Raw genomic sequence first — 27,291 nt, 5'->3', positions numbered from 1 at the left:
ACTGAGGTGCCTGTTCTCATTGTTTTTGTTGTACAGGTGCATAAGGAAGATCAGGATTGTGTAAAATACGCTGTCATGAGTTAGACTCTTGCTTAGAGGAGATGAGGGTTTGCAGGCAGGGTCTTTGTGGACAGCAAGGAGTGGAACCTTACGGATCACCCAGTCATACATACAGTCTATGCATGAAGCTTTCTTCTCTGGGGGTGCTGCTGGAGTGAAGCCATGCTGCCAACTATACAAGAGTCATATTTTTTCCCTTCTCATTCCCACGCTTCCATCCTGTTTGGCTCAGGATGCTAGTACTATCTTGCGTCATTCCCTTTTCTTTTCAGCATCTCTCTGGAAGTATCACAGAGTTGCCACCTTCTGGCACTACCCCATTTCAGAGCAAGAAGTCCTCTTCTGATTCCTCTTCATCCAAGAGGTTTTATTAGCATCTTTCACACTCTTTCTTGCAAGACACTTGTTTTATGGAAGTATTTGCAAGGTCCAGTAAAGCATAGGTTTTGTGGAGAGGAAGAGGGACCTTGGCCTTCACTGTAAAGTGTGGTTTCAAAATACTCAGTTTCTAATTATGTGATAAAAAGGGCAAAGAATGAGAGTGCTGATAGCCGGGTAAGTTACTCCAGTCCTGTGCACAGTCCTGTTGTGAAGCTGTTTGTCAAAATGATTAGTGTTGATTCTAACAAAGTACAGCCATCTTCTTCAGAGCTTCTTTGGAGAAGGCACAGGGCTAGACACTGACGAAGCTGTGGTTCCTAGAAGTTCTCAAAGCCGCAGTCCTAGGGTATCTCATTGCTCCTGTCTGCTTTCTTCTCTCTAACTTCAAAAGTTGTTTACTTGTTTAAGCCTACCTAGCAAATTCTAGAACGCTGCCCTTTCCTGTAAAAGAAGCAATAACGTATGTGTCAGGGAAAGAACAGATCACCCCCTGCCCTGAGCCACGTGCTGCAGAGACAGGTACAGAAAAGTACTGGCTGAGCGTTCTGCCTGACAAAAAAGAGTCATTGTTCTCTGAATTCTCGTATCATGTACAATCCTTATTACCCTGTTGTGTCCCTCATCCTCAGTAGCTGCATCAGAAGCAGCAGTCGAGGTTAGCTGGTGGCCTGGATGGCCGCTAGGGACTGGCTGCGGCATTTCCCTGCGTGCTCTCTGGAGGTCTGTCTGCAGGGCTGTGCTGCATGCAGCCAGCACGCAGAGCCCTCGCCTCCCTGTTGCCTCAGTGGTACTGTGGTGGATATTTTTGATAAGAAAGCCTCCCAAATCTTTTGCTTTCCCCTTAGGGCAACTCAGCAAGGCAGACAAAGAGCTCATAATCGTGGCTACCAGTGCTGCGAATAGGTGTCCCTACTGCGTGATTGCACATGGAGCGCTTCACCGGATATACTCCAAGCAGCCAGAGCTGGCAGACCAGGTGGGCGTGGTGTCAGCAGGACGTGCTGCACCTCCTCCGCATGGCCCTTCCTTTTTTTTGGGGGGGGCAGCATCCTCAGGGTGGCAGGCGTCCCCTCGAGCACCTGCAGGGCGAAGGGGCAGTGGGGCGGGTGCCTGCCTGCCTGCCTGACGCGCTGCGCCCCGCAGGTGGCCGTCAACTGGGAGCTGGCCGAGCTGGGCGCCCGCGAGCGGGCGATGCTGGAGTTCGCGCTCGCCGTCTGCCGGGCCGACAGCATCACGGAGCAGCGCTTCGCCAGGCTGGCGGCGCACGGCTTCGACCGCGAGGACGCATGGGGCATGGGCGCCGTCGCCGCCTTCTTCGCCATGGCCAACCGGCTGGCGCACTGCCTGGCGCTGCGCCCCAACGCCGAGTTCCACGCGCTGGGCCGCGGCCGCGCGGCCCCCGCCCCGCCTCCCGGCCTCGTCACTGGGGGGCGCGCGTCACGCGGGGAGGGGGCGCGGCGCAGGCGCGGTGCGGGGCGGGGGGCGGCGGGCGCGGCGCGGCACGGGATGAGCGCGGAGCCGGAGCCGGAGCCGCCCCGCAGCGCCGCGGCCCCCTCCGGGCCCGGCCCCCCCCCCCCGCCACCGCCGCTGGGCGCCATGGAGCCGCCGGCGGCCGGCCCCGGGCTGTTCGGGTGGCTGCGCGGGCGCTGCCTGGGCCGCAGCGCCGCCGTGGACCCGGCGCGGGACAGCTTCCGCGCCATGACGGCGCTGTACGGCTCCATCCAGCCCGCAGACTCCGTGTACCTCAGCACCCGCACGCACGGCGCCGTCTTCAACCTCGAGTACTCGCCCGACGGGTAGGGGCCGCGCCGGGGCCTGCGGGGCGGGGGGGCAGAGCCGGGGCAGCTGCTGCAGGAAGGGGCAAAGGCCTCGGGGTCCGGCTGGGGGGAGCCGGCCCATCCCAGGAGCTCTGCGGGATCCCGCCTGGCGGGGGGCTTTCACGCTGCGTTTCCTTGGCATGGAGAGGGACTGAGATCACCTCACACGGTGACCTCGGTAGCGTCCTCGGTGTGCAGACTCACCTATGAGAAATCCGCCTCACCGGCGATAGCCAGTCCCTTCTTCTGTGCTCAGCCAGTTTTAATTGGAGCCGCGTTCCAGTTCCCTTGAGCACCTGACCTCGCGGCAGTTTTGCCACGATGGCGCTGTAGTGCCACAATTTGCCTCCTTATCGACCCCTCTGTTACTCAGAGAAGGTAAAGTTAAGCTCCCACAATTATCAAAACTAGTCCTGAGAGACTGTCTTGATGGAAGCCAACGTCTTCTGTAGATCCTCAGCAGGTTGTGCGCAGACTTCCCACAATGCGAGGTTCTACCATCACCTCTCTGCAGGGTAAAACAGTTAGCTGAGAAAGTTCTGGCTTAGCCACGGCGATGTGATATGAAAAATACCCACACAGACGTTTCCTATAGCAGTGTCAGCAGTTTCACCTGCGGTAGTTGTACCACTGCACTACGATTTAAGGTTATTTGTGCAGGACTCTGGCACAAGGTGCAATTCTGCATTCTTCTTGCCCCCTGTATCTGGTGCTTGAGAGGCTGTCCTGTAGCTAAAGCAGAGATCTTTCTTGTCCAAAGCCAAATCCAGCCAAAAGGGTGTGGTTACGCAGGGACATCTTCCCTGTCCCAGTGTGCCACAAGTGGTGTTGGGCATAAACTGGCGCTGGACCTCAGTTACCTTAATATCAGGTGAAGCAGCCTAAGCCTTGTTTACGCTTGCCTAATTGTCGGACGGTTCGTTGCAGACCTGCTCTGACCTGTGCTGACCAGAACACCTCTGTGCCTTGGTGACTTCTGATTCCTTTTTAGCCTCCCTCAGCAGAGCCAACTGTGGTGAGCTGTGCTGTGCTCCCGTTGCTTGCACGTGCTGTTGGATTCTGGCTCCTCAAAATACTACTCCAGGAGGCGGGCAAGGATCTGACCCTGTGGACTGGCCGTGCAGTTTCAGCTAGATCTGGCCTCCCCATGGGGTGCTGCTGTTCAGGCTCTTGCTTTGCTGGCCAAGGACTGCTGGGGTACTCTGCCCCCTTCCTGTAACTGGTCGGAGTTGTTGCTGAGCTGGGGGAACATCACAGCTTTTGTGGAGGTCGCCTTCACTAATTTAGCTCATTAATTTTCAAGACAAACTTCACTGTTGCTGTGGTGTTACTGTATTTAAAATCAGACTTTCCATGTATACGACAGAAATAAATATCGATAACTTAGAACAGGCTAATGGAAAACTAGACAACCTGCCAAAATTGAAATCAGGTGATGTTTTCAATGCCTATATGGGGCCTCTGAACTTACTGCAAACTTTTCTGATCTCATTCATAAATAATGCGTAATGTGGAAAAGGTCTTTGATTTTCATCTCCATGACAAGCTGTGGGTGGATAAATGGAGGTCTTATATGCAGAAGAAAAGGATTTTTTTTTGTTTGTTTTAGACTGAGTAAAGTAAGTCCCTCATATTGCAGTTCATAACAGTTGTCCTGTTCCCAGAAAATGAATTAGTTGATACAACAAGATAGTAAGTCTTGCTCCAGACTTTTGAATGTCCTTATTCTAGTAACTGCAGCCTGATTCAATGGCTGTTTTTTTTAAGATTAATTTGACAACATGGATAACAGCCTCTCTGCTCTCCCAGCCGAGTCTCTGCTAACACCAAAGTTAGACTGGTGCCAGTGCCTTGCTTTTGATGTCCTTGACTATCACTTCTGTTGATGGTAACAATACTACCGCATTCAGAAAACACCTTTCGTCAGAGAACTCGCTTTTCTTTTGGTTAGTAATGTGATGTCTGAGAGCAGTCACTTACAACACTGTTGTAGGTTCTGTGCAATGTGAAGAGGAAGCCAAGCTAAATAATTACAAAGCTGTGTTTCTATGAATGAAGGGATTGAAGATAAGTTGAGCGTGCACAAGTGTTGTGTTCTTTTACCAAAGGCAAATGTTTCTGTTTTGCTCTGCTTCTCTTCAGGTCTGTGTTGACTGTTGCTTGTGAACAGACTGAAGTGCTGCTTTTTGACCCAATATCTTCAAAGCACATCAAAACTCTCTCTGAAGCTCATGAAGATTGTGTAAATAATATCAGGTTGGTCAGAATGAAGATTTATTTTTTTTCTTAACATGGGTGCTTTTCTGATAAGAGTGTAGTAAGTTTGTGTTCTGCTTTATTTTGGGGAAAGTGTATTTTGTGTAGCCATTAGGCTGCAGTTTGCTGTGTGCCATTTGCCTTTTCTTTTGCGTTTGAGGCTGAGAAGGGGCAGAGGAGGAATCTGAAAGCACTGATGGTGGTATTTAATGCTGCCAAGCGTTCTTGTTGATGGAGGAGCTGCAATTCTTGGCATTAGTGTTTGTTTTAACTGGCATTAATGATTTGATTTTATTTTATAATCATAAAATGATCTAGGCTGGAGAAGGCCTGCAAGATCATCAAGCCCAACCATCTGCCTGGCCTACTGAGTCCCATCACTAAACCATGTCCCTTAGTGCCACATCCACACATCTCCTAAATAACCTTGAGGGACGGGGGCTCTACTTCCCTGGGCAGTCCATTCCAATGTTACAAATATTATTACTGAGGCAACCTGTGCCAGGTGCTTTCAGAGGTATGAAAGAAAAGGGAACTATTTACTGATCCTCTTTCATTAGTCTCCCACTTGCTACAGATTTGGGTATAATCACCTGAGACAGACATCTTTTGCACCTGGATTTGGTCAGTTTTTGAGCTCATTTAAGCTTCAGTAACTGCACCTCATGTGGCAGAGTTCCACAGCAAAATTGTTTTTCCAGGTATGTTTAAGAAGGTTTTTAAAACTTGTGGGCTTAATGTGATGTTCTCTATTTTTTATTTTATTTAAACAAGAGAGACAACAAACCATTAACTTCTGTTTACTTTCTCCCTGGCACTCAGTTTTATACACCTGAATCATGTGTACCTTCAATTAGGACTTCCTCAAGTGCAAGAATCCTAGTTTACATTTTCATTACTTAAATGAAAGCTGTTCTGTGCTGTTTGTATCTCCCTGTGTTTTTTCCATTTCTTCTGGAACCTGTTTGGTGGACTAGAGCAGGGTTGCCCGCAGCATTCAAGATCAAGGCAAAAGGTGCATTTATGCAGTGAGGAGAAGTGGTGTGTTCTAATCTCTTCCTGCAAATCTGATTTATTCTAATTTTTTCCCTTGATTGTTACTTAGCAGTGACTATATATGATGCTGTCGTGGTTTAACACCAACAGGTAGCCAAGCACCACACAGCCGTTCTCTCATTCCCCCTCCACAACAGGGGGGAGAAAATACGATGTCAAGCTCATGGGTTGAGGCAAGGAAGGGGAGGTTGCTCTTCAATTACCATCATGGACAAAATAATCATCGGAAAGATTAATTTATTGCCAATTACTACCAGACAAGCAGTGAGAACTAAAAGCATCCTAAAACCACCTTCCTGTCATGCACCTGCTTCTACCTCCTCCCCGCAAGCAGCACAGGGGGAAAAAGGAATGGAGGCTGTGGTCAGTCCAGGATGTTTTGTTTCTGCCACTCCTTCTTCACTGACATGGGTGGCTGCAGGATTCATTCTCTCTTGGTTGCTCACTCCTCTTTCCCAACTGCGGCAATGCAGTGTTTTTCTTGCCCAAAGAAGGGGGCAAAAAACCACACTGTCCCAGAAACCCAACCAAAGTCGTTCATGACCTAGCTCTGGCCAGTGGTGGGTCCCTTGTGAAGCCAGCTGGAGCTGGCTCTGAGCTGCCATGGGGCAGCTGCTGGGCTATGCTCACAGAGGGCGCCCCTGCAGCTCCCCTCAACAAAACCTTGCAGCATAAAGCCAGTGCAGCCTCAGAAGTATTACGGCATGTTGTGAGTTAGAGCTCATAATTGTAAAAATCAAGGCGTGATCAACTTACCAGGAGAGCTATGTTTATGTACGTCAGACATTTACTTTTCACGTTATCACTTGTGCTCTCAGTATTGTAGGATTGTTCTCTGGCAGTCTGGCAGCGGTCTGCCTCTTTCTGAATAGCTAGGCACTGACACCATGCTGTTTGCCTGTTTTTTTTTGTTTGTTTGTTTGTTTTTTGTTTTTCTTGTTTGTTTGTTTTTCTAATGACTTGTGTTTTGAATGCAGGGGCTATTTCAGTGACATTCATGTAATGCAGCTGCTGCATGTTTGGCATCTGTAGTGATATCACTGTGGGAAGATATTTTAATGGGCATAAACAACTGGCTGTAGCTTAGGGCATAAGGGCAATTAAAATCTCACTACTTCACCATACTACTTACAGAAGGGCTTAGAAAATTTAAAGGACGTAAACTTATTGTTTAGACATTCAGATTTGTCTCGCTGTAGTTGGTTATGTGTGATTGGACTTGTTGCTGTTCTTACCAGGTGTCGTCAGGTTCTAACACTAAAAGATAAAATGCAGTTTCTAGGGGTAGCTTACCACATCTCTGTGTAGATCATTGTTGCTTTAGCATCTTGACTGTAACTACAGCAGGTTAGGCTGATGTGATTTCTTGGAACTCTGTCTTCCCATAGCTACTTTTTTTTTTTTATCTGAAAAATTACAGCAGAATTGGAGTATGATAAACTTTGCTTTGGGTAATTCAAGCTGAATATTTTTTCCAGTGTTTTTCTCGATGAGGAGAATAACTTGTTTGTCTAAATACATTTTAAAATGAAGCGTTGTCTTCACATGGTGTTTTGGAAAATAGTTCTGTTCTGTCTTCAGTAACCTTTAGACTCAATTTATTCTCTTTAATTCCTAGCCATCCAGCCCTGATTCCTCTTCTACCCTGATTCTAGCCCTTCTATCCTCTTCTTTCTGATAGAGCATTTTTATATCATACGTTATTCTTTATATAATGACTAGAAGGTGGCCAAGCAGACTTACACTACCTCAGTTTGGAGTGATTTCATATATATAATTTTGTCAGAAGGCAAGATTATCAGGGTAAAGAATTACTATCTGATCATATTAAGACCTTAATCTGTTAAGTGTAGTAACACCACTAGTATGACCTATGTTCTTTTTCACTTTCCCATCTTCTCTTTCCACTGCATTGTGACAAGCCTGCCATCTGTTAGGTGAGCAGGACCTCTAGACCTGTTAAGTGCATATCCACCACATAGGTGGTGCATATCAAGCACCACGCATGTTATACAAATCCATTCAATTCAACTCTCTGTAGTAGTTCTACACTACTCTCTGATGCAGAAATAATCTGCAAATATCTTGTGACATACGTAGCATTACACATGCAGTTCTTGCACTAGTTTAACAGAATTTCACGTTATGTTGCAATTCAGTTTCTTCTAATGGAGATTTGTATTGACGTACTGAATAAATTTGGGCAGCTTGTGCCATTTCTGCAGATGTTTCAAAGGATGATCTGGAATTCTCATTGTAAACACTTTTTTTTGATATGTATACCCATTGTTTTTGCTAAACACAGTTTCATATGTCTACCTCTAGATTCAGATAAACTGTATTGGGGAGAAAGGAAAGGCAGAATGTGGGAGCAAAAGCCCTTTTCTGGTTGGGACTGTTCCAGGTGCTACATAAGCCTGGATGCAGAAGGTTTACATGGCTCTTCCTCCTGGCTTTGCAGCTGCAGTGAACAGTTTTCCTAGGGTTTTGTGAAGCCAAATGGGTTCTACAGCAAAAGATGGACAAAGGATGATTTAAGTTTAGTTAAAGTTACTGGGAAATAAGCAAACAATGGCTGTGTTCAGATTTTAATCTAATAAATATTTCCAAGACAGTACTATTGTATGCAGTATAAACCATGTGGTTAGTAAAGCAAGCAGTACATTGGCCAGTTAATCAGCTTGATTAGGTGTCTAAGAGAAGCACTGCTATATATCCTGTGTGAAACAATGGGGCCAGTTTTTCAGTGTCTTCAGTGCAGGAGAGGAGTTCCTCGGCTACCTGTACAAAGTTGTAGTCATACCACAGAATCAAAAATTTTGATTCAGAATCAAAAGCCTAAGCTGGAAAGGGTGTCTGGAGATTGTCTGATCCAACATTCTGATTCAAACAGGGCTACAGATTTGTTTACCAGCACCCTGGTAAGCTTAGCATTAAGTATTTCCAGCAATGATGATGTCACCAGTTCTTCGTGCAGGTGCCTGTAAGGTGATTAGGCAGGGCATTTTTGAAAGCAGGTTCCTGTTAATGAACTTCTATCACAAGCTTTACGACCAGTGTTCTGTTTATTATAGTGGGTTCAAGATCTAGAGTGGTATTTCAGTTGTGAATGACTGAATTAGATGCCAAGTAACAATGTATCATGCCTAGCAAAGACAAGCCTTCCAAAGTGAGGAGTTCAGGACTTTAACTAAAGGAAGTGTGGGTACAAAGTGGTTTGGCAAAGTCAGTGGGATTTGCACTGTACAGAGCAGCAATGTTTAAAAGCAGTAGGGGATTGCCAGTAGGAATAACAAAGAGTGGTATTTATTAAATATATATATATATTTTTTTTTTTTTTCAGTAGATAGAACTTACATCTGTGGAGGGAAAAAAAAAGATGTAAAGAGTAGTAGGGAAAGAATAAGGAGGGACATGTGGGTAGAACTGAAGAGTCAAGAGGAGGATGGGTTTAATGTGTTACAAGCTGATAGGACTTCATGTAGTCTGAAAAGGACATAGAACTTGTGTCTTCTAGTGATGGCTGATCTTAGTGGCAAAGGGACCTGGCAAATAATGGGGAAAATGAAAGGCATAAATTACAGATAGTCTAGGCTAGCTGGCTTCTGTTGCAGGGACAAGCAGTCAATTTGAACATCTTGCCAGTGGACTAGTGCTGGCTACTCCTGTAGCATTTGGGCTTTCCAAAGACTTGCTAAGCTTCATTAAAGATGAATATTGTACAGATATGTAACTGATTTAATTACTACAGGAGTTCTGTGTGTGCATTCATCCCACTGGTGGTTGTGCAATCTTTATATGATTAACTTGTAAAAAGAGGAAGAAAAGTAGCCTACTATGCTTGTGCAGGTTTATTGTTTTGTTACTAGAGGTGTTGAGGTATTAAACAATAGCGCAGTACTGTTTTTTAACAGAACTGCAAAGCTTACTGACAAATATATTGCTATATGCGATTTTTTTTTCTGTGCAGCCGCTCTGCTTTTTCTGTGTTAGCTTAAATCCCAGTTTATTTTATTTAGAAAAGGCAGTAAGCAGCCACAGTATTTTTCTTGAATTTTCAGATTTCTAGATAATCGACTGTTTGCAACTTGTTCTGATGACACTACAATAGCACTTTGGGATCTGAGAAAGCTGAACACAAAAGTGTGCACTTTGCACGGTCACACCAGTTGGGTTAAGAACATCGAGTATGATACCAATACCAGACTACTAGTAACGTCAGGCTTTGATGGAAATGTGATCATCTGGGATACAAACAGGTACGTGTCTGCGTTTGTGCTGTTAGATTTCTTATTCTTGTGTAGACTTCACATCAGCTTTATATTGTAATAGTCCAGTTGCTAAAAAGAGAAGAGAGCTGTTTGCTAATACTACAAAATGTAGCTTGTCCTTTATGAAAAGTTCTTCACCATCAGGGTGTTTTGAAAATGTGAGTACTGATAGACCAAACAGTAATGAAATAAGTAGAATAAAGACAACATGCAGAAAGGTTAGAAAGGTTTAGGGTGGGCAAGGATGCTTAGCGTGTCCTGGACTCCTCTGGACATTATCAGGGACCCCAGTCAGAGTTCATTGCGGCAATTTCCTGGTTGTTGTTTTTTTTTTTTTTTTTTGTTTTGTTTTGTTTTTCCTCCACTGTCCAGGTGCACAGAAGATGGATGTCCTCACAAGAAGTTTTTTCACACCCGTTTTCTTATGAGAATGAGGTTGACACCAGACTGTTCCAAAATGCTGATCTCAACATCCTCTGGATATCTTCTGATTTTGCATGACCTTGATCTAAACAAATCTTTAGAGGTTGGCAGCTACCCAATTTTAAGAGCTAGGAGGACTACATCAAGTTCAGGTAAATGCTTGTGCAAAAATCTCTAAAAGTTTCTGTGATAGAGGTGTTCTATGTGATGCTCTTAGCAAAAGAAGGCAGGGGTAGAGTCACAAGGATTTTGCAGAGGAGCTCTTTGGCTCTTCATGGGTCTCACATCTATACTGTTGCATAACATTGTGACTCAGGCAATGTGATTTTTGTTATCAAGACTTGAGCATCACAGGACGTAGTCTGTGGAATGTTGTCACCTCAGGCTGTTATAGTAGTGTTACTTACCTAGCATCCTTGATCCTGTAATAAAAGTAACTCACATTTTGTAGGCTGACTGTGCACACTCCAGCAATTACGTGCTGGTGCAGTTGCTCTCAAAAACAGACTTGGTAGAATCATATTCTCTAAAATTTTATTGCTTCTTCCCACATTGTGGCACTAACAGCCAAACAGTGACAAACTCCTCCTGTTTTGGATGTCTGTTAGTGGCCAGAGGAAAAGTAGTGAAGGAGTACAACATGCTCCTTATTTGTAATAGTTTGTCGTGCTGGCATTTTATTTGCACGAGGCACATCAAAACAGTACTTTTAGGCTGTAGATGGATCTTTTGAAGATGTTTTCTTATCAAGATCCTTTCCTCTTATGCTTTACTTAACATTGCTAGGGAGAATTAAGTGAAGGACATAGTAAATGGGCTGTGTTTAGTTATGTTCATGTGGTGTTGCTGTTTGCAGAGATAACATCTTCAAGTTCATCTGCTCCTCGAAGTGTTGGTTCACCATGTCACCAGAATGATTCAGGTCTACTGTCTGAGAAACAGATGTCACGGTCCTCGCAGCGGGAAGGTAGGAAAATAAGTATCAGGAACTTAATTTCATTGTAGCCAAAAGAGACCAGAGAATAACAGGGAAATACTGTGTTTTCTCTGTGGACTTTAAAAGCATTGCAATGACTTCTGTTAAACCAATAAAATATCATTGCACATCAAAATCTGGAGTTCTTTTTTTTTTTTTTTTTCTCCAGGAAGCCTGAAAATAGCAATGAGACTTTATTTCATATTAGTACATTATTTTTGTTATGCAGACATGCTGCCTTTACTCTGTTTTTTGTTTGTTTTGTTTTGTTTTCCCTCCAGCAAACCTCATTTGAATGATCGTTAGGGGAAAAATGAACAGAGCAGTACATAGCTGTGTTTTGCTTTTAGTTTTCCTTAATGTTGGGAACATGTGCCTGCTGTTTCTCTATGCAAATCATAAACACAGAACTAGGAAGACCGATGATCCCATGATTAGCAGACTTCCTCTGAATCTAGGATACACTTTCAAATAGTCAGCATGAACTTGGCAAATTGATAAATACTTTTTAATTTGCATGCTGATTTAAACTAAGGATAAAGTTTTTATTACTTCTGTTTGTGAGATGTTAAACACAGTTATGACATAAGGAAGCGTATCTGGACCCTAGGGTATCCTTTACCACTGAAAACCTCTTTCAGAGTGAGGAGGAGAAGGGAGTATACCTGCGCACAGCTGAGCAGACTTATAAGAATTTGAGAAGGACACTAACATTTTAAAAATAGCAGTTCTTACTAAAACAAAAAAAGTATTCTATATTTTGTTTTAATTATGTGTTTGTGTGGAACATTAACCCTAACTTCAGACCACAGCATGGGATGATTTAACACAGGCTTTGGAGGATTAATTTCAAAATAAGAAGCTACTTGGAATCAGGACTGAGTTCATTGGTATTAACTTCAGTTGTTAGTAGAACCTCTCTTTGATCTAGCCTTTCATAAGTCACAATCTTTTCTAACAGACAGACGAGGGTGTCAATACACTTGACATAATTTCAGCAGTAGACTGAACAGAGAAGTGAAAGTTAATGCATGGAATTCATTTAGACTTAAAGTTTACTTCCCCTTTTAGGTGGATCACCTAGAAATAGTCTGGAGGTCTTAACACCAGAGGTTCCTGGAGAGAGAGACCGAGGCAACTGCATTACGTCATTACAACTACATCCAAAAGGGTGGGCTACTCTTCTTCGGTGCTCAAGTAATACAGATGACCAAGAGGTAACACAAATGTTTCTTAGGAACTTTTGAGTAAGATGTATCAATTATACAACTATACTGAAAATCTGTTATTTGGGGTAAGTTTACATTTGAATAAATTAGTGCATTTGTAAGCAGAAATAATTAATTTTAGCCCAGGGCTATGAAGTACTTCTCTTTCTTAAAGAGTTCTTTTACAAAGCTTTGTGTCCTTTATTCAGTATTCCTCTTGCTTAACTCTTCCATGGAATTCATTTTATAGGTACAGCTCAGTTAAAACTTTTCAAACAGTTCATATTTTTAAGTCATGTATTTGGTCTGCCAAATACATGACTTAAAAATATGTACTCACCCAAATATAGGAAGAAGGAACTTGTAAAAGACAGAGGATTACACAGTTGTGTAGTGGTGAGCATATCTTAAGTTAAGCAGAGAAACTCCTCTGAATTTCTCAAGTGCATATCTGTCAGTGTTGCAAGGATGAAGTGCTTCTGCTATGCTGATGGATGCTTTCCAGAGGCTGCTCCTGCACCACTATGAAAAAAATTGGGGGCGTATTTCTGCATCCGCTTAAAACTGCGACATCATGGGTTTGAACCTTATTAACTGCAGTGATGCTTGCGCAACTTCAGAGAGATCTCATCTGAAAAATTCTGCAATTTAAAAATACAGGGGATATCAGTGATCTTCATGGCAGAATCCATTTCAAGCCTTTATGTGAAATACTAAGTTACAAGACCTGCTACAGCTCAAATGCAATTTGCAGATTTCACTCCCCTAAATACTGCTTTAAATAAGTTACAGTGGACTTTGAGACCGGTTTTGTATTACGTTCCCTAGATTGTATTTGTGAATTGTCACATAAAGGCATATGTTGCAGTGGGACATAAAAGAAAAACAAGCAGTCTATTATGCAGCCAGAAATAATGAAAAACCCCTTCTTCATGGATTGTGTACAAAAAGCAAGAACCTGCAAGTTTTGTTTGGGAGCATCTGCTTTTGATGGAGTAACTTGCAGCGTTAACTCAAATTCAGTTATAACTCAAATTCCAGCCAGAGTCTCAGAACACCTAGATTACACCAGTCAGTCAACTTGTAACCATCTTCTCCTCCTAAGCTTACTTCAATATCATTGCTTTAACAGTTGTGCAGACCTATTTAATCTAAGACAGAGGTTTTATATTTATCTCAAAATTGCAGATCACAGAATTATTAAGGCTGGAAAAGACCTTCAAGTTCATCTAGCCCAACCATCCCCCTACCACCAATGTCACCCACTAAACCATATCCCTAAGCACCGAGTGCCAACCTTTCCTTAAACACCCCCAAGAATGGTGACTCCACCACCTCTCTGGGCAACCCATTCCAAATAATTACTTGAATACTTGATTTCGTTGAATATTTAAGTGTTTAACAAATAGTTTAGTTAATCTGGTAAATGATGTGAATTGCTCTATTAATTTATTTACTTTTGGAATAAAACCACTCTTTGTAATGGCAGCATACAAATATGTAGAGGACTGAGTGGAAACATAGCAGATTGGTTAGAAATTTCAGTGCTGATTCTGTAAGCTTATTAAACTAGTACCCAGTGCTGAATTTTTTGAAAAGGCAAATATCATATTGGGTTGGTTGATACTGATGACTGACCTAGTTATAATTTCCCAGAGTCCAAGTATCTGCTTTACTGTTTTCTCTTAATATTCGTTAGTATTGTTTCCTTTGTGTTTACTTTAACAGAATACATTGAACAGAACAAAACTCATTTCTTCTGTCTTGTGATTAAATCTGAGTCTTCCGTGATGACATAAATTTAGTTTGTCATGGAGTGATCTTGCGTTTGGTTTGCGATTAGATTACTCATTAAAGTCCCTGTCCATCTCACAGGTAACAAGCTGGTTATAGAGCTGTTCATTGCATTCCTTCCTCTACTTGTCTTGTTTCAAGACCTTCTTCCTTTTGAAGTTAAGGGCACAAAATGTCAAAGGGCAATTGTATATTGGACAAGGCTGAGTTCTGCTTTATTGTAGATTTCACTTAAACACTCACTACATTAGAGCAGACTCTAGTCCAAAGAATTATGCTTTGCTCTTTTAAAAAGTAGATTTCAAAGGTTATATCTAGCAACTATTTAATTAAAAAAAAAAAGTCCTTATGCTAAATGTCTGGTGTACATAGGCCACTCAAAGACAAGATGCCAAGGAACCTGCCAGTTTTCAGTGTATCATAGTAAATGCTTATCAAGGAGTAGATAAGCAACATGTTGGGCATTCCTTTACATACAGCAGAAGTGAATGCATATTTGCAGTGCTTTACTCTCAGTGTTCCTTTCTCTGACTCTCCCTTTAGTGGACTTGTGTCTATGAATTCCAGGAAGGAGCCCCTGTGCGCCCTGTCTCACCTCGTTGCTCCCTGCGATTGACTCATTGCATTGAAGAAGCCAATGTGGGCCGGGGTTACATCAAAGAACTTTGTTTCAGTCCTGATGGCCGGATGATTTCATCCCCGCATGGCTTTGGGATCCGCTTGTTGGGGTTTGATGCATACTGCAGCGAACTTGTTGACTGCTTGCCCAAAGAAGCTGGTCCCTTGAAAGAAATCCGTTCCCTCTATTCTCACAATGATGTGGTACTGACAACAAAGTTCTCTCCAACTCACTGTCAGATTGCCTCGGGGTGCCTTAGTGGACGTGTTTCTTTGTATCAGCCAAAGTTCTAGGCGCATTGTGCATCAACAGGACCTTCAGATGTTTGTGGTTTCAATTACTTCAGTTTAGTTGAAGTGTGTTCGAAATCCCATAAATCCAGAGAAGATCATAGTTGCTATGGTCTCAGAACATAATAATGACATGAGTTCTCAGTCCAGCACTGTATACATTCTCATACCATATCTGCAAGTCAAGCTCCATGCTTTGTCTTTTTAGCCTTCTAGGCAGAACCCTGCTCCTGCTGATCCTGTGCCATTGAGTCATCGTTCTGGTTGGTTTGTACAATAATACTTGCAAGTAATTTTCAGCAACATGACTTGAAGTGGGCTATCTGGAAAAAAATGTCGATGGTGTGTGGGTAGGAGTTCAGCTAAAACTCACCCAGGCTTCCCTGTTACAATACCTCTTTGTTTCAAAGGACTTTTTCTGTTGCCAAAACCGCTATACCATGATTGATAATGAACAGGTTTTGTGCATGCTAGTTTAGCTGGCACAAAAAGACAAAAATGTTTTCATTTATTTACTCATTTGGTTATTTGTGATTGGCTAGAAAAAAAAAAATTCATAATGTTTTGTTGTCCTTAAAAGTCTTTCTAGGCTGTTTTTCCTTAATTGCATATCTTGTGATTATTGCTAGAAGGAAGAGGTTCTGAAAGGAGATGTATCTGCATTTTTTCCTCAAAATCTAGTTGGAAAAGGCTGGGGCAGTGAAACAAGAGCTTAACAGATCTAAACATCTTATGCTGTATCCACTGCAAATGAATCAAAGAAAATGTTTCTTACAACGTGTATGGTTAGTGGATGTCTCTTACTCCTCGGTCAGTAGGGTTTCTTTTGTGGGAAGCTTTCCACATCAGTTACAGAAACCTTCATCTTGAGTTTGGAAATGTACACTGCAGAATTTCTGCTCATTTTAAGGCTGTATTTCGTATTTCCTTTAATCATTCTACAAATTAATGTTAGGAGAGAAATTCAGCTACAAAGTTTCTGTAGTGTAACTAGATAAATATTTCTTCATATGTATTGTCAGTAAAGGAATGGATTAGAAACATTCCAGTCTAAAGTAAGATCTATTTGGATTTAACAGGGCTAATCATAAAATCTGAAAAATGTTAATGTTCACTGTTAAATCACATATGGAGTTACAAATGCCAAGTTTTATCTCTCAAGTTCATCACAAAATCCCAGACTGGTAGAGGTTGGCAGGGACCTTTTGGAGGTGATCTGATCCAGCCTTCCTGCTCGAGCAGGGCCATCCAGCAGCAGGTTGTCCAGGGCCATATCCCAGATGGCTTCTGAATATCTCCAAAGGAGAACTCTAAAACCTCTCTGGGCAACCTGTTCCAGTACTCAGTCACCCACACCCTAAAGTGTTTCAGATGTTTTGAGGGACCCTCTTATGTTGCCATCTGTGCCCATTGCTTCTTTTCCCAGCACTGGGCACTACCCAAAACAACCTGGCTCTGTACTCTTTACACTGTCCCTTTAGGTACTGATGAAATACTTCCTGAGCCATGCTTTCTGTAGATGGTCCCAGCTCTCTTAGTTCCTTGTAGGACAGATGCTCCAGGCCTTGAATCATTTTTGTGGCCCTTTGCTGGACTCTCTCCAGCAGCTCCATGCATCCCACAGAACTAGACACAGTGCACTAGGTGTGGCCTCTGAAGTGCTGGAGAGAGGGGAGAAGGATCACCTTCCTTGACCTGCTTGGCAATACATTGCTGGCTCATTGAACTTGGCGTCCACCAGGCCCCCTGAGCATTTTCTGCCAGGTTGCTTTCCAGCTGGGTGGCCCCCAGCATGTCCTGGTGCCTGTGGTTGTTTCTCCCAAAGGGCAGGACTTGGCACTTCCCCTTATTGAACTCTGGGGGGCTCCTAACCCAACAGCACATTTTTCCAGCCTGTAAAGGTCCCTCTGAATGGCAGCACAACCCTCTGGCCTATCAGCCACTCCTCCTGGTTTTGTCATCTGCAAACTTGCTGGGGGTACACTCTGCTCCATCATCCAGATCATTAATGACGACATTAACACAGGACTGGACCCAGTATCGACCCCTGGCATTCAGCACTAGTCACTGGCCTCCAACTTGACTTTGTGCTGCCCTCTGGGCCTGACCATTCAGTTGTTTTTGTAACCACCTTGTTGCCTATCTCACCCATATATCAGCAGCTTTGCTATGTTCTTACGGGGGGCACTGCCAAAGGGCTTAATGAAACCCAGGTAGGCAATGTCCTCTGGTCTTCCCTTACCCATCATGCTGGTTATTTCACTGTAATATAGCTAATCCTATGCAGTCTTTTCAGTTTCTTATGTGCATGAGTTTATCACATAAGTGTTCTAAGATATTTTGTGAATATTTAACTAAGATTTTGCTGAGAAATCATACAATGATTTCAGTAGCAAACTTTACCCTAAAAGGGCCATCGTTTTGTTATTCAGATTCACTTTCTACTGAGCATGCTTTCAAAGATTGTCTCTTAAAAAGGCTTTTTGCAAAAATTCAGCTTTAGGAGATACCTGTGAAGACAGCTGGGAATGTATACACCTGATGATTCTCTTCAGGTTTTGAATTTCTGAAGGTAGCATACTCAGGGTAGTAGTGGTGAAGTCATTGAAACTTAAGGCTCCTGTGCATTATGGGCCTGTTAGAACAGGTCCAGAGGAAGGCTATGAGGATGGTCAAGGCCTGGAGCACCTCTCCTATGAAGACAGGCTGAGGGAGTTGGGGTTGTTTAGCCTGGAGAAGAGAAAGCTCCAGGGAGACCTTGTAACAGCTTTCCTAAGGGGGCCTACAGCAAGGCTGGGGAGGGACTCTTTCTCAGGGAGTATAGCAATAGGACAAGGAATAATGGCTTTAAACTGAAAGAAGGTAGATTTAGATTAAGATCTAAGGACGAACTTCTCTACTCTGAGGGTGGTGAGGCCCAGGGTGCCCAGAGGAGCTGTGGCTGCCCCGTCCCTGGCAGTGCCCAAGGCCAGGCTGGATGGGGCTGGGGGCAGCCTGGGCTGGGGGGAGGCGTCCCCCCAGGGGACGTGGCACCCCCAGGGCGTGGCACTGGGGGGGCTTTAAGGTCCCTTCGAACCCAAACCATTCTGGGATTCTCTGATTCTAAAATTTTGGTGAATTTATTTAGTAATAAAAAGCCTTCAGTAATGGATATTTGATAGTTTGAGGACTAGTCAATTACTACTGCCCTGGGTTTTCAGTAACTCTAGCAACTGGGTGCTAAAGGAGTACCTTCAAGTCGTCAAGTGTATGAAACTGACAAAATTCCTGTTATTTAGTAAGTGTCCTAAATTTTCAGTTCTCATGGTTTTCCAACTGAATCATTTGGCATTAGTGTCTAAGTAGAATATCATCCCAGCTGGAGAAGGGAGAATACGCGCAATTAACTTTACATGCAGGTATATGTCCACAGACTTCTCAGATGATACTAAGTTGTGCTTCGGAAAAATTTCAGATATATAACTTGAGAGCAATTCTGTTGTTGCTGAAACTATTGTCTTGAACTCAAATTACACTGATGAAACCATGAATGGGGATATGCCTTATTTTCCAAAACAGCATCACTCTTAGTTTTAAACACTTGTACTTTTTGAATGCTTCTGGAACACAATTCGTAAGAAGCATTCTGTCCATATATGCTGTAGAAATCTTACCTAACTCTTCTGATTACAGTTGTGGTAAATGTGAACTAGAAGAAGTAGATAAAATTAGATTGTGATTATTTGACTACTCCTTTTCAGCAGTACTTTGAAGTTTTCAGTTAAAGATAATATATTTTATCTGTAAATTTCATAAAACACAGAGACACTATTCAATTACTCATAACTGTTATGCCTTGCAGTTACAGTTTGGTGGAAGGAGTGATTTAGTTTTTTTTGTCTTTCTAAACCTTTATCTTGCCTTATTGAATTACCGAAGTAATTCAATGAGCTTTGGATCTTTCTAGGTAGCCAAAAAAAAGTTTGTTATGTTTCAAAAGACAAAATCTTAACCTTGCATCCTTAAATGTCTTAGGGACAAAGCTGTATAAAACTTAAATGGTATATTAAAGACTGCACTAACAGTAGTGGCTTAAACCAGTGTCTTTAAACTTTTTGACTGTTGAAGTGTTAAATCACTTGATGCATTTCATACTTTTTCTAATGAAGATGGAGCTCTTTGATTGTAAAGCATGCAATATGTTTTTATATTCATTGATTTCCATAGTAAAGTAATTCCTTCTTTCACAACATAGGTCAGCAGAAGCAGATAAACTGCCTAATTAAGATCTCCATGGGAATGTCAACGTTTAGCAGCGTTCACAGGAACCAAACTCTTATTTGAAGCTAGCACTCCTTTTGTAATAGTCCAGTGACTGTATGTCGTGGGAGTAAATGCATTTTCCAAGTATTTCATTGGAGGTCAGCCTTTACATCACTGTAGCACCGTTATGCATTTGTGGGGAGAGGGAGAGATGCTATTAATGAGACTGTAAATTGACATTAATGTATGTGCAATTTTTTGATGAAGTACATGTGCGTATTTCAGTATATATACAGCCACTGGGCATCATTCAGACATGGTTAGTTCAGGGAAAAATATAACCTCCCACAGAATTATTGGGGATAGGGGGAAAAGCACACTTGATACCCACATACGCATTTGTTTGCACTCTTTGACACTCAGTAAAGACAGCTTGCCCGCTACCAGAATAAGAATGTAAAGATCTTTTTTTTTTTTTTTTTTTGTGGGTTTTGTTGTTTTTAATTTGGGTAACACTGATGTATAATATATAATAGGTCCTGATACCGTAAGTAGTGGGTCTCTTGTTCTATGATATACAAACCCTTAGCAAGAAGAAATAAACTTGCCCTATGGAGGCTTTTTTTTTTTAATAAAATTTAAAAAAAAATGAGTTCACAAGATTCTCAGTAGGAATAAAAGAAGGTTGACAACCGTAATATTTTTGTCCTGCAGGAAAAAAACAAACAAACTTTAATTTCGAGATCTTAGTTGATGGTGCATTTTCTTACGCACTAAGTATCTTCATTTAAGTGTAAGGTTTTTAATACTAGAACAAATTGTGCATGTAAATATTTTGAAATACCTGAGATTTCATAGTATGAAGTGTAGCCTTTTAATACAATACAAAAAGTATCAGAACTGCTCTGAATATATTGTACTTAGAGCTGTACAGTAACTTACTACTTGTGGACAGTTTCTCTTGCTTGCATAATAAATTAAACATTTAATAATTCAGTGAATTAAAATCTATTTTAATGTATTTATCCTACACTGAGCTTTGTTCTGTAACACTCACTGCTTCTTGCATATTAACTTGAACCAAGAGAGAAAAAAGTGTGCTTTAGAGTGAAATCTGCACACACATCGCCCTCTTCTAGTTTCTTTGCTTGGGCACATTTGTGGGAAGAAACAGCTCACTCCTGATACCTAGAAAGCAGGATAGACATTGAAGCAAGACTGATGATCACAAACCTAAGTGTTGCTGAGCTATCTGTTGCCTGAGCCATTACGTCTTGGGTAGAGTGCCTTCTCTTCATACCCTTTAAGGCAGCACCCCAAGAGCACTGCAGTGGTGAAAGGCTACTGCATGCCCCTGTTGGACAGGACGAAATTGAAACCTGGTTCCCCCACCTTGGTGAGGGACAGGTGTGCCTGAGCAGGCCTGCAAGCTCCTGTGAAGCATGACAGTTAGCAGTCATGTGAAAGCTGCCGTTTCTGCAAAGTCACTTACCATTAAGCACAATGAAAACAGCACCTTCAAGAAAAAAAAAACTGCTATTTCTGCCTCGGCATCACTTGTGGCACAGACTGCCACTTTGCTGTAACACATGCTAGAGGCACATTGCCTTTGCTCAATATGATCTTGACCTACGACTAAGAACTGGCCAAATCTAAGACACATGCAATTGCTGAGACCTAATTTGCCTAAATAGGTGTACAAGGTATTCAGAAGAGAAACATGCCTCAGGGACAGAGGAGTTCCTATAATGTTGTTCTGTGCTCAAGCTGTTTATCACCAGAAGTCTCGCTATTAACTCTGTCACACAGCAGCATCCCTGTTATTTATCATCAGTAGCATTCCCCTTCCCTCCTTCAGCTGGCAATGATCATTGTAGTGCCCCGAAGAACAATACTGGTGAAGCTTATAACCCTGGGCTACGCACAACACAACACACAGAAATGCTGCCAGCTCATGACTACTCTGGAGATGTGTGTGTCAGCTCTACTCTTAAATTCTGACATGGAACTCAGTTAGCCTGGTTATAATCAGTTTGTTAATATTTGAAAACAAACCTGAAACTAGCTTGAACCAATGTGTTCTCAGTTCAGCTGAACCATCATAGCTCTTTCTGTGCCCTTTTTCAACACTGGCAACACATCCTATTCCATCTCACTCTAACTGGTACGTAGACCTACTGTGCCAAAGCTCGCTGGACCCCTCTCTTCACTCCTTATGAGCATCTCTCCTCTTATACATGAAAGATCTGTAATTTGTTAAACAGAATTGCTTTGTGTTGTAAAACTGATAGTACTTATAAAACAAAGCAAAGATTACACTTGAACATAGTTCTACTATGATGCACTTTCACCATGTTCATTGAACCATGCCACATAAGTAGGGACAGCAACAGATGTGCAATTGTTTTTTGCTGCAGTAGTGAAAACCACCAATTAGTGGCAGACTGACATTAAACTCTTCAGTTCAACTCTTCAAATTCTGCAACATTAGAGAAGCATGCAATATCTTCCACAGGACAAACAGGATACATTTCTTTTATTCCATCAAGGAGTGATTACAAAAAACAATACACTGGTAAAAATCAGATTCTGCCACTAACAAACATTCAATAAACATTTTATTTCAATGCAGATAACCACAACATTCAGATATAGCAATGTGCCAGGTTCTTTCTGACTGTGAAGCTACGGAGTATATTATGATTACAATCATAACACACTGATTAAAACCAGTATTTTAAGACAGTCTAGCAAACAAGAAAAGCAGTAGCTACTACAAAGTTTATGAAAAGAACAACTTGGGAAAGTTTCTGAAAGCTTTCTTGCCCTCCCTCTTCCAGAAATTGATGGTGGCTTTCAATATAGTTTAATGAAAAAAAGTGCCCAGGAGACTCAAATGCTTTTCATTAGAACCGTCCCCTGCTTTATGATAACCATGCTTATCCCTCTCCTGTCCTTTTCCCTAAGGACTGTAGTCTTACACATCTCAACTTCCAAGCCTGTAAGACACACAATACTGCACACTTCTGTAAGTCTTTAACAGCACGTGCCTACAGAAGTCTTCTGACACTTCTCCAAGTGCTGCATCTTTCCTACTTAGCTGCTTCTCACACAAACTTTGTCTGTCTTCTGGTTATCTTCTTGTACTATAATCACAGACTTCACCAATGTGGGTTATGACCCAGAAATTTTATCTTCTCAGTGCTGCAGTACAATTCTGTCTTACAGAACTGTTAAGTGTACGTATCAAGGAGACGGAACTCCAATTTTCAGGTAAAAAAAAAAACAAACAACCTTTTTGTGATCAATTAACTCATAGCCCAAATGAAAAATAAAATTAATTTGCAAAAGACAAGATACCTTAAGTACAGAAAAGCTGTTCCTGACCTACTTCTACAACAATGGGAAGCTTATCTATTTCACAAGCATTACAAAAAGAGCCGTCTTCTTTCTGGCCCCACAGCTGTAAAACAACAGAAAAAGAAGTGATGAAAAAAAAAAAAAAAAAAAAAAAGCACAGAACAAGCTCCACATTTACAAGTAGAAGAATTTTAACAAGGAAGGACACTTTAAAGCTTCAGTATAGTTTCTGTTTCATTCCTTCCACTTTTCCCTTTCCACATGAAGGCGTGCACACATGCACACACACATACACACAAATCCCACTTTGAACTCGAGTCAGCTTACACTGGAGTCAACATTCAGTAACTACTTTTACGCTGCTGAATGAAATGTTCTGTTAAAGCCAAGCATCACAAAAGCTGGCAGAGAAGTTTGCGTAGGCTTAGTTTAAGCATAAAATTCAAAAACTTAGTTATCCCCATCTGCATTTGTTCATTTAGCTTTGAACAATATTGAGTACTTCGGACCCTAAAACATTTGAAAACATAGTTCTTAAATGAAGATTTTGAAGTTTATCAAGCAAGGGAGTTAGTTTTCATCAGACCCTTCTTGATTTTCATGTTCTACAACGTGCACAGTGGAGCGCATTCAGACACGGAGTGTTGAAAACTGTTGGGAGTTGATATGGAATAACCCGTTGGATACACAGTTTGGTTTTGGTTTGCTTTTCTACATGTATCTTGCATTTGTCTAGTAGTTTCATTATGGGTAAATTCACCTGATGGCAAATAAATACTTTAAAAAGCTAGTCATAATTGCACCAAGGTTTAGATGCATCACCATTTACTCCATATATAGTGAAGGCCAAGACGAATTACCTTTTACGCTATGCAGGAACTGTTCCCAGGGATTAAGTGACATCAAACATGCCAACACCCAAATGAACAGCAGGACTGAAGGAAGATTAAGTGGTTTTCATAACAGCTTTAGCAAGAATTCGTAAGTTGCATTGATTATGCCCCAGGACAGGACAGAGCGATGGTAATTCAGATGAGCTCCTCTAAAAAGGTTGATCAATTTTCTATCACGTTCCAGCCAGATCTTCACAAAAACTGTTGAGAAGGACTGAAATTCACCACCAATTTGTGCTTGCATACGAGCTTTGACAACGTTCACTGGAAAAAACAAGAATCCCAGCATGGCACCCAACAGCCCTCCACAAATGAAGTCATTGACCAAATGAGTGCTGTAAGAAGTTGCTTCAGGCAGGCATTGTTTAATAGGTCCTCTCAGACCGAAGAAGAGTACATTACTCGGTCCATTTCGGAGCAGAATAGGCACCAATCCCCGATAATATTCTCTCATCCCATACACTTTCAGTACCTTGAAAGCCTGGTACGTGTTTGTAAATTTATCGTGGTGTTTGTAGTCCTGAAGCAAAGTCTGAACACGCTCGAAAGGTGTAAGAACAGCTTCTGTAGTCCCTGCAAGCACGGCTGCCATACTGCGCGTGAGGAGCTCAGGAGCGGTTGTGTGGCTGTGGAGCAAGGATGAGAAATCTTCATACAAGCCAAACATTAGAGCCAGTGTTGTTGTTTTCTGCATTAATGGAGGAAGGATGCCGCGGTAGAGATTTCTCATTCCATCCTTCTGCAGCTGATGTACTGCATCCTTTGTTTTCAAACCATACAACTGCTGTCGAAAGAGGACCTTTTGGATGGGAAAAGTAACTGCTATATTTGTGAAGGCTGCACAGTAGCCACATAGGTAATGTTTACCAGAGGTATCTGCAATGTCACTGCTGAGCTCTTCCTTGGAATCTGCTGGGGCAAAACCTTCTGAATCCATCATACTGTTTTTCTTACTGTTGTATATCTCAGTCCTCTTTTCCTGCATCAAAAAGACAAGAAAAAACATGAGCAAAGCTGCAGGTGACCCAGCTTCTTTTCACGCTAGTGGTTTACTCAAACAACACTCAGTGACACTCAAGCTCAGTAACACTCAAACAGCCAGAAAAAAAAGCCCTTAAAATTTGAAGGAGAAAAGCAGTAAATGCAGATCTGTCCGATGCTGCGCTGTTTTCTACACAAGTCTCATAGGCCTCAATAAACGCAGTTTTTTCTCCCTGTAAATTTTCTAAGTAAAACAGAAACAAATTGGGAGGCAAACTGAGATATGAACCCTTCATGCACTCAGCATGGGCAACAAACAAGAGGAGCTGGAACCTGCACTGCAGTGGGAAAGCTATGACATAGGTGCCATCACTGAAACAAGGAGGGATGGCTCACACCCCAGTGTGGAGTGACGCAGTGTATGGCTAGAAAATATTCAGAAAGGATAGGCTGAGAAGGAGAGGAGGGGGGGTAGCCCTGTACATTATAGGGAGTGTTTTGATTGCCTAGAGCTCAAAAGGAGTGACAACAGGGTTGAGTGATTGTAGGTATGAATCAGGAAGAAGGCCAGCGAAGCAGATGTCATGGTGGGATTCTGTTACTGACCACCCACCCAGGATGAAGAGGCAGACAAAACATTCTACAAACAACTGAGACAAGTCTCACAATCGCTAGCCCTTGTTCTCAAGGGTGACTTCAACTTCCCAGATCTCTGCTGGAAATACAACACAGCAGAGAGGAAACAGCCTAGGAGGTTTCTGGAGTGCGTGGAAGATAAATGGTGACACAACTGGGGAGTGAGCCACCTAGGGAAGGCATCTTTTGCTTGTCACCAGAATAAAACTTTTGGGGGATGTGAAGGCTGGAGTCCATCTTGGGCACAGCGATCACAAATTAAGAGTGATTCAGAGTGGTGTCACATCATCCCCATGCAATGGTACAGGTGGGGGAAGAGTGGCTGCAGAGCTGCCTGGCAGAAATGGACCTGAGCTATCGGTTGATAGACATCTAACAAAGAGCCAGCAGTGTGCCCAGGTGGCCAAGAGGGTCAACAGCATCCTGGCTTGTATCTGAAATGGCATGGCCAGCAGGGCTAGGGAAGTGTTTGTCGCCCTGTACTCAGCTCTGGTGAGGCTGCACCTTGAATGCTGCATTCAGTTTGGGGCCCCTCCCCACAGGAGGGGCATTGAGGTGCTGAAGAGTATCCAGAGAAGGGCAACGAAACTGGTGAAGGCTCTAGAGAACAAGACTTGTGAGGAGCAGTTGAGGGAGCTGCAGTTGTTTAGCTTGGAGAAAAGGAGGTTCGGGGGAGATGTTGTACTCTATAATTACCTTAAAGGAGGTTGTAATGAGGTGGGGATCAGGCTCCTCTCCCAAGCACCAAGCAGTAAGATGAGGGGAAATGACCTCAAGTTCTGCCAGCGGAGGTTTAGGTTAGATATTAGGAGGAATTTCTTTACCGAAGGGGTGATGCAGCTTTGGAACAGGCTGCCCAGGAAGGTTTTGAGTCACCATCCCTTGTGATCTTCAAGGGATGTGCAGATGTAGGACTTACTAGTGTGGGTCAGTGGAAGACTTGTCAGTACTACGTTAAAGACTGGGCTGGATGACCTTAGAGGTCTTTTCCAATGTGAATGATTCTATGCACTAAAGCAGCCACACCTGCACCTAACCCAGTCTCTGTCACTCCTCCGCTGGAAGGGGAGCAGTGGGGCATGCAGATTTACTACTGCAGTGTGGAAAAGCGTCACTGAAACCAGCACCATGCTAACAGTACTACTCAAAAGTCCTTTCACAACTAGTTGGTTACAGTGACGGCAAGTGTGTGTGCCCAAGACATTAATTTTTCCCCTCAAAAGAAACCAATAAAAGAGATGTAGGAGGTATGCATCAACTGCATTGGCAATATGTACAAATCCATGGCTCTGTTACAACACCCTGTTAGTGCACAGGCAGTCCCCCTCACCCTGCAGGGCGCTCACGCAATGCTTTTCAACACCACGCTCCCTGCCGCAGGACTCCACCGCCCTGGAGAGTCCCCCTGGAGAGCGACTTCAGCGCACCCACCTACCTGCTGTGCTTCAGACAGCTGCAGGGCAAAGAGTACAGAAGAAATGCACTGGGCACCCGACACTGCTTTTTCAGAGAACAACGAAGCCCTTTACATTGAAAACCAACCTAAGCGACGTCGTGAGGTGATTTTTAAGCGTAAACGACCGACGCGGTTACGCAGCCCGACCACCCGCCGGGCCTGGCGCGTCCCCAGCGCCCAACCTCGCCGCTCGCCGCCCTGCCCCCCCCCGCGCCCCGCGCCCCGCGCCCCGGGCACGAACCCTCCCCCCGCGCCCCCGCCGCAGCCCCGCGCCCCGGCCCCGCCTCAGCGCCCCCCCCCGCGGGGGCCCCGAGCTCCGCGGCGCCCGGCGGCGGGGCCGGCGCGGGCCCTGCCCAAGGTCAGGCCGGCGGCGCGGCGGCGGCTCCCGGCGGGGCCGGCGCGGCCCGGCCCGGCCCGGCCCGGCCCTGCCCGCCCCGCCGCCCACCTGCGCGCGTGCCCGCCGCCATGCCGGGCCCTGGGGGGCGCGGCCCCGCTCCCGGCCCCGCGGCCTCCGCCGTCCGCGCGCGCCGCCGCCGCCGCCGCCGCCGCCGTGTGACGCGGGGCGCGCGACG

At 43.5% G+C, this 27,291-nt stretch overlaps 2 protein-coding genes across 8 annotated transcripts in view; one reads left to right on the top strand and one right to left on the bottom strand.

Moving 5' to 3' along the window:
* Window positions 1-21,535, top strand: part of DCAF10 (DDB1 and CUL4 associated factor 10) — a 26,045-nt gene extending 4,510 nt beyond the window's left edge. For 3 of the 5 annotated variants that reach the window (XM_082782745.1, XM_082782748.1, XM_082782747.1), the window contains exons 4-11: window positions 1,287-1,417; window positions 1,585-2,237; window positions 4,401-4,514; window positions 9,632-9,829; window positions 10,214-10,416; window positions 11,121-11,231; window positions 12,312-12,457; window positions 14,786-21,534. In XM_082782745.1, coding sequence (XP_082638871.1) covers window positions 1,287-1,417; window positions 1,585-2,237; window positions 4,401-4,514; window positions 9,632-9,829; window positions 10,214-10,416; window positions 11,121-11,231; window positions 12,312-12,457; window positions 14,786-15,154 — 1,925 coding nt within the window. In that variant the 3' untranslated portion in view covers window positions 15,155-21,534. Of the gene's footprint in view, window positions 1-1,150; window positions 1,162-1,286; window positions 1,418-1,584; window positions 2,238-4,400; window positions 4,515-9,631; window positions 9,830-10,213; window positions 10,417-11,120; window positions 11,232-12,311; window positions 12,458-14,785 lie in introns of those variants that run through there. The other 2 variants (XM_082782749.1, XM_082782746.1) reach the window with 2 other exon arrangements.
* SLC25A51 (solute carrier family 25 member 51) lies at window positions 12,494-27,291 on the bottom strand. 3 transcript variants are annotated; one of them, XR_014319312.1, is made up of 3 exons: window positions 27,165-27,291; window positions 23,614-24,625; window positions 12,494-13,089 (listed from the first exon to the last, which is right to left on the bottom strand). XR_014319312.1 is itself a non-coding variant. In XM_082782759.1 (2 exons), the coding sequence occupies exon 2, from the start codon at window positions 24,584-24,586 to the stop codon at window positions 23,711-23,713; it is 876 nt and encodes a 291-aa protein (XP_082638885.1). In that variant the 5' UTR covers window positions 24,587-24,625; window positions 27,165-27,291; the 3' UTR covers window positions 21,913-23,710. The 3 variants fall into 3 exon arrangements, 1 of the variants encoding a protein (XP_082638885.1); XR_014319313.1 differs by lacking the exon at window positions 12,494-13,089 and adding an exon at window positions 21,913-22,856; XM_082782759.1 differs by lacking the exon at window positions 12,494-13,089 and having other exon boundaries at window positions 21,913-24,625.

Source organism: Aythya marila, assembly GCF_965140915.1.
Source record: "Aythya marila genome assembly, chromosome: Z".
NCBI classification, from domain to species: domain Eukaryota; kingdom Metazoa; phylum Chordata; class Aves; order Anseriformes; family Anatidae; genus Aythya; species Aythya marila.
Note: the sequence above shows the minus strand (reverse complement) of the source record. Positions and strands in the feature narration are given on the sequence as shown.

Excerpts from the sequence above, each read along its gene's own strand:
- SLC25A51 (XM_082782759.1), bottom strand. The coding sequence starts at position 24,586 with ATGATGGATTCAGAAGGTTTTGCCCCAGCAGATTCCAAGGAAGAGCTC.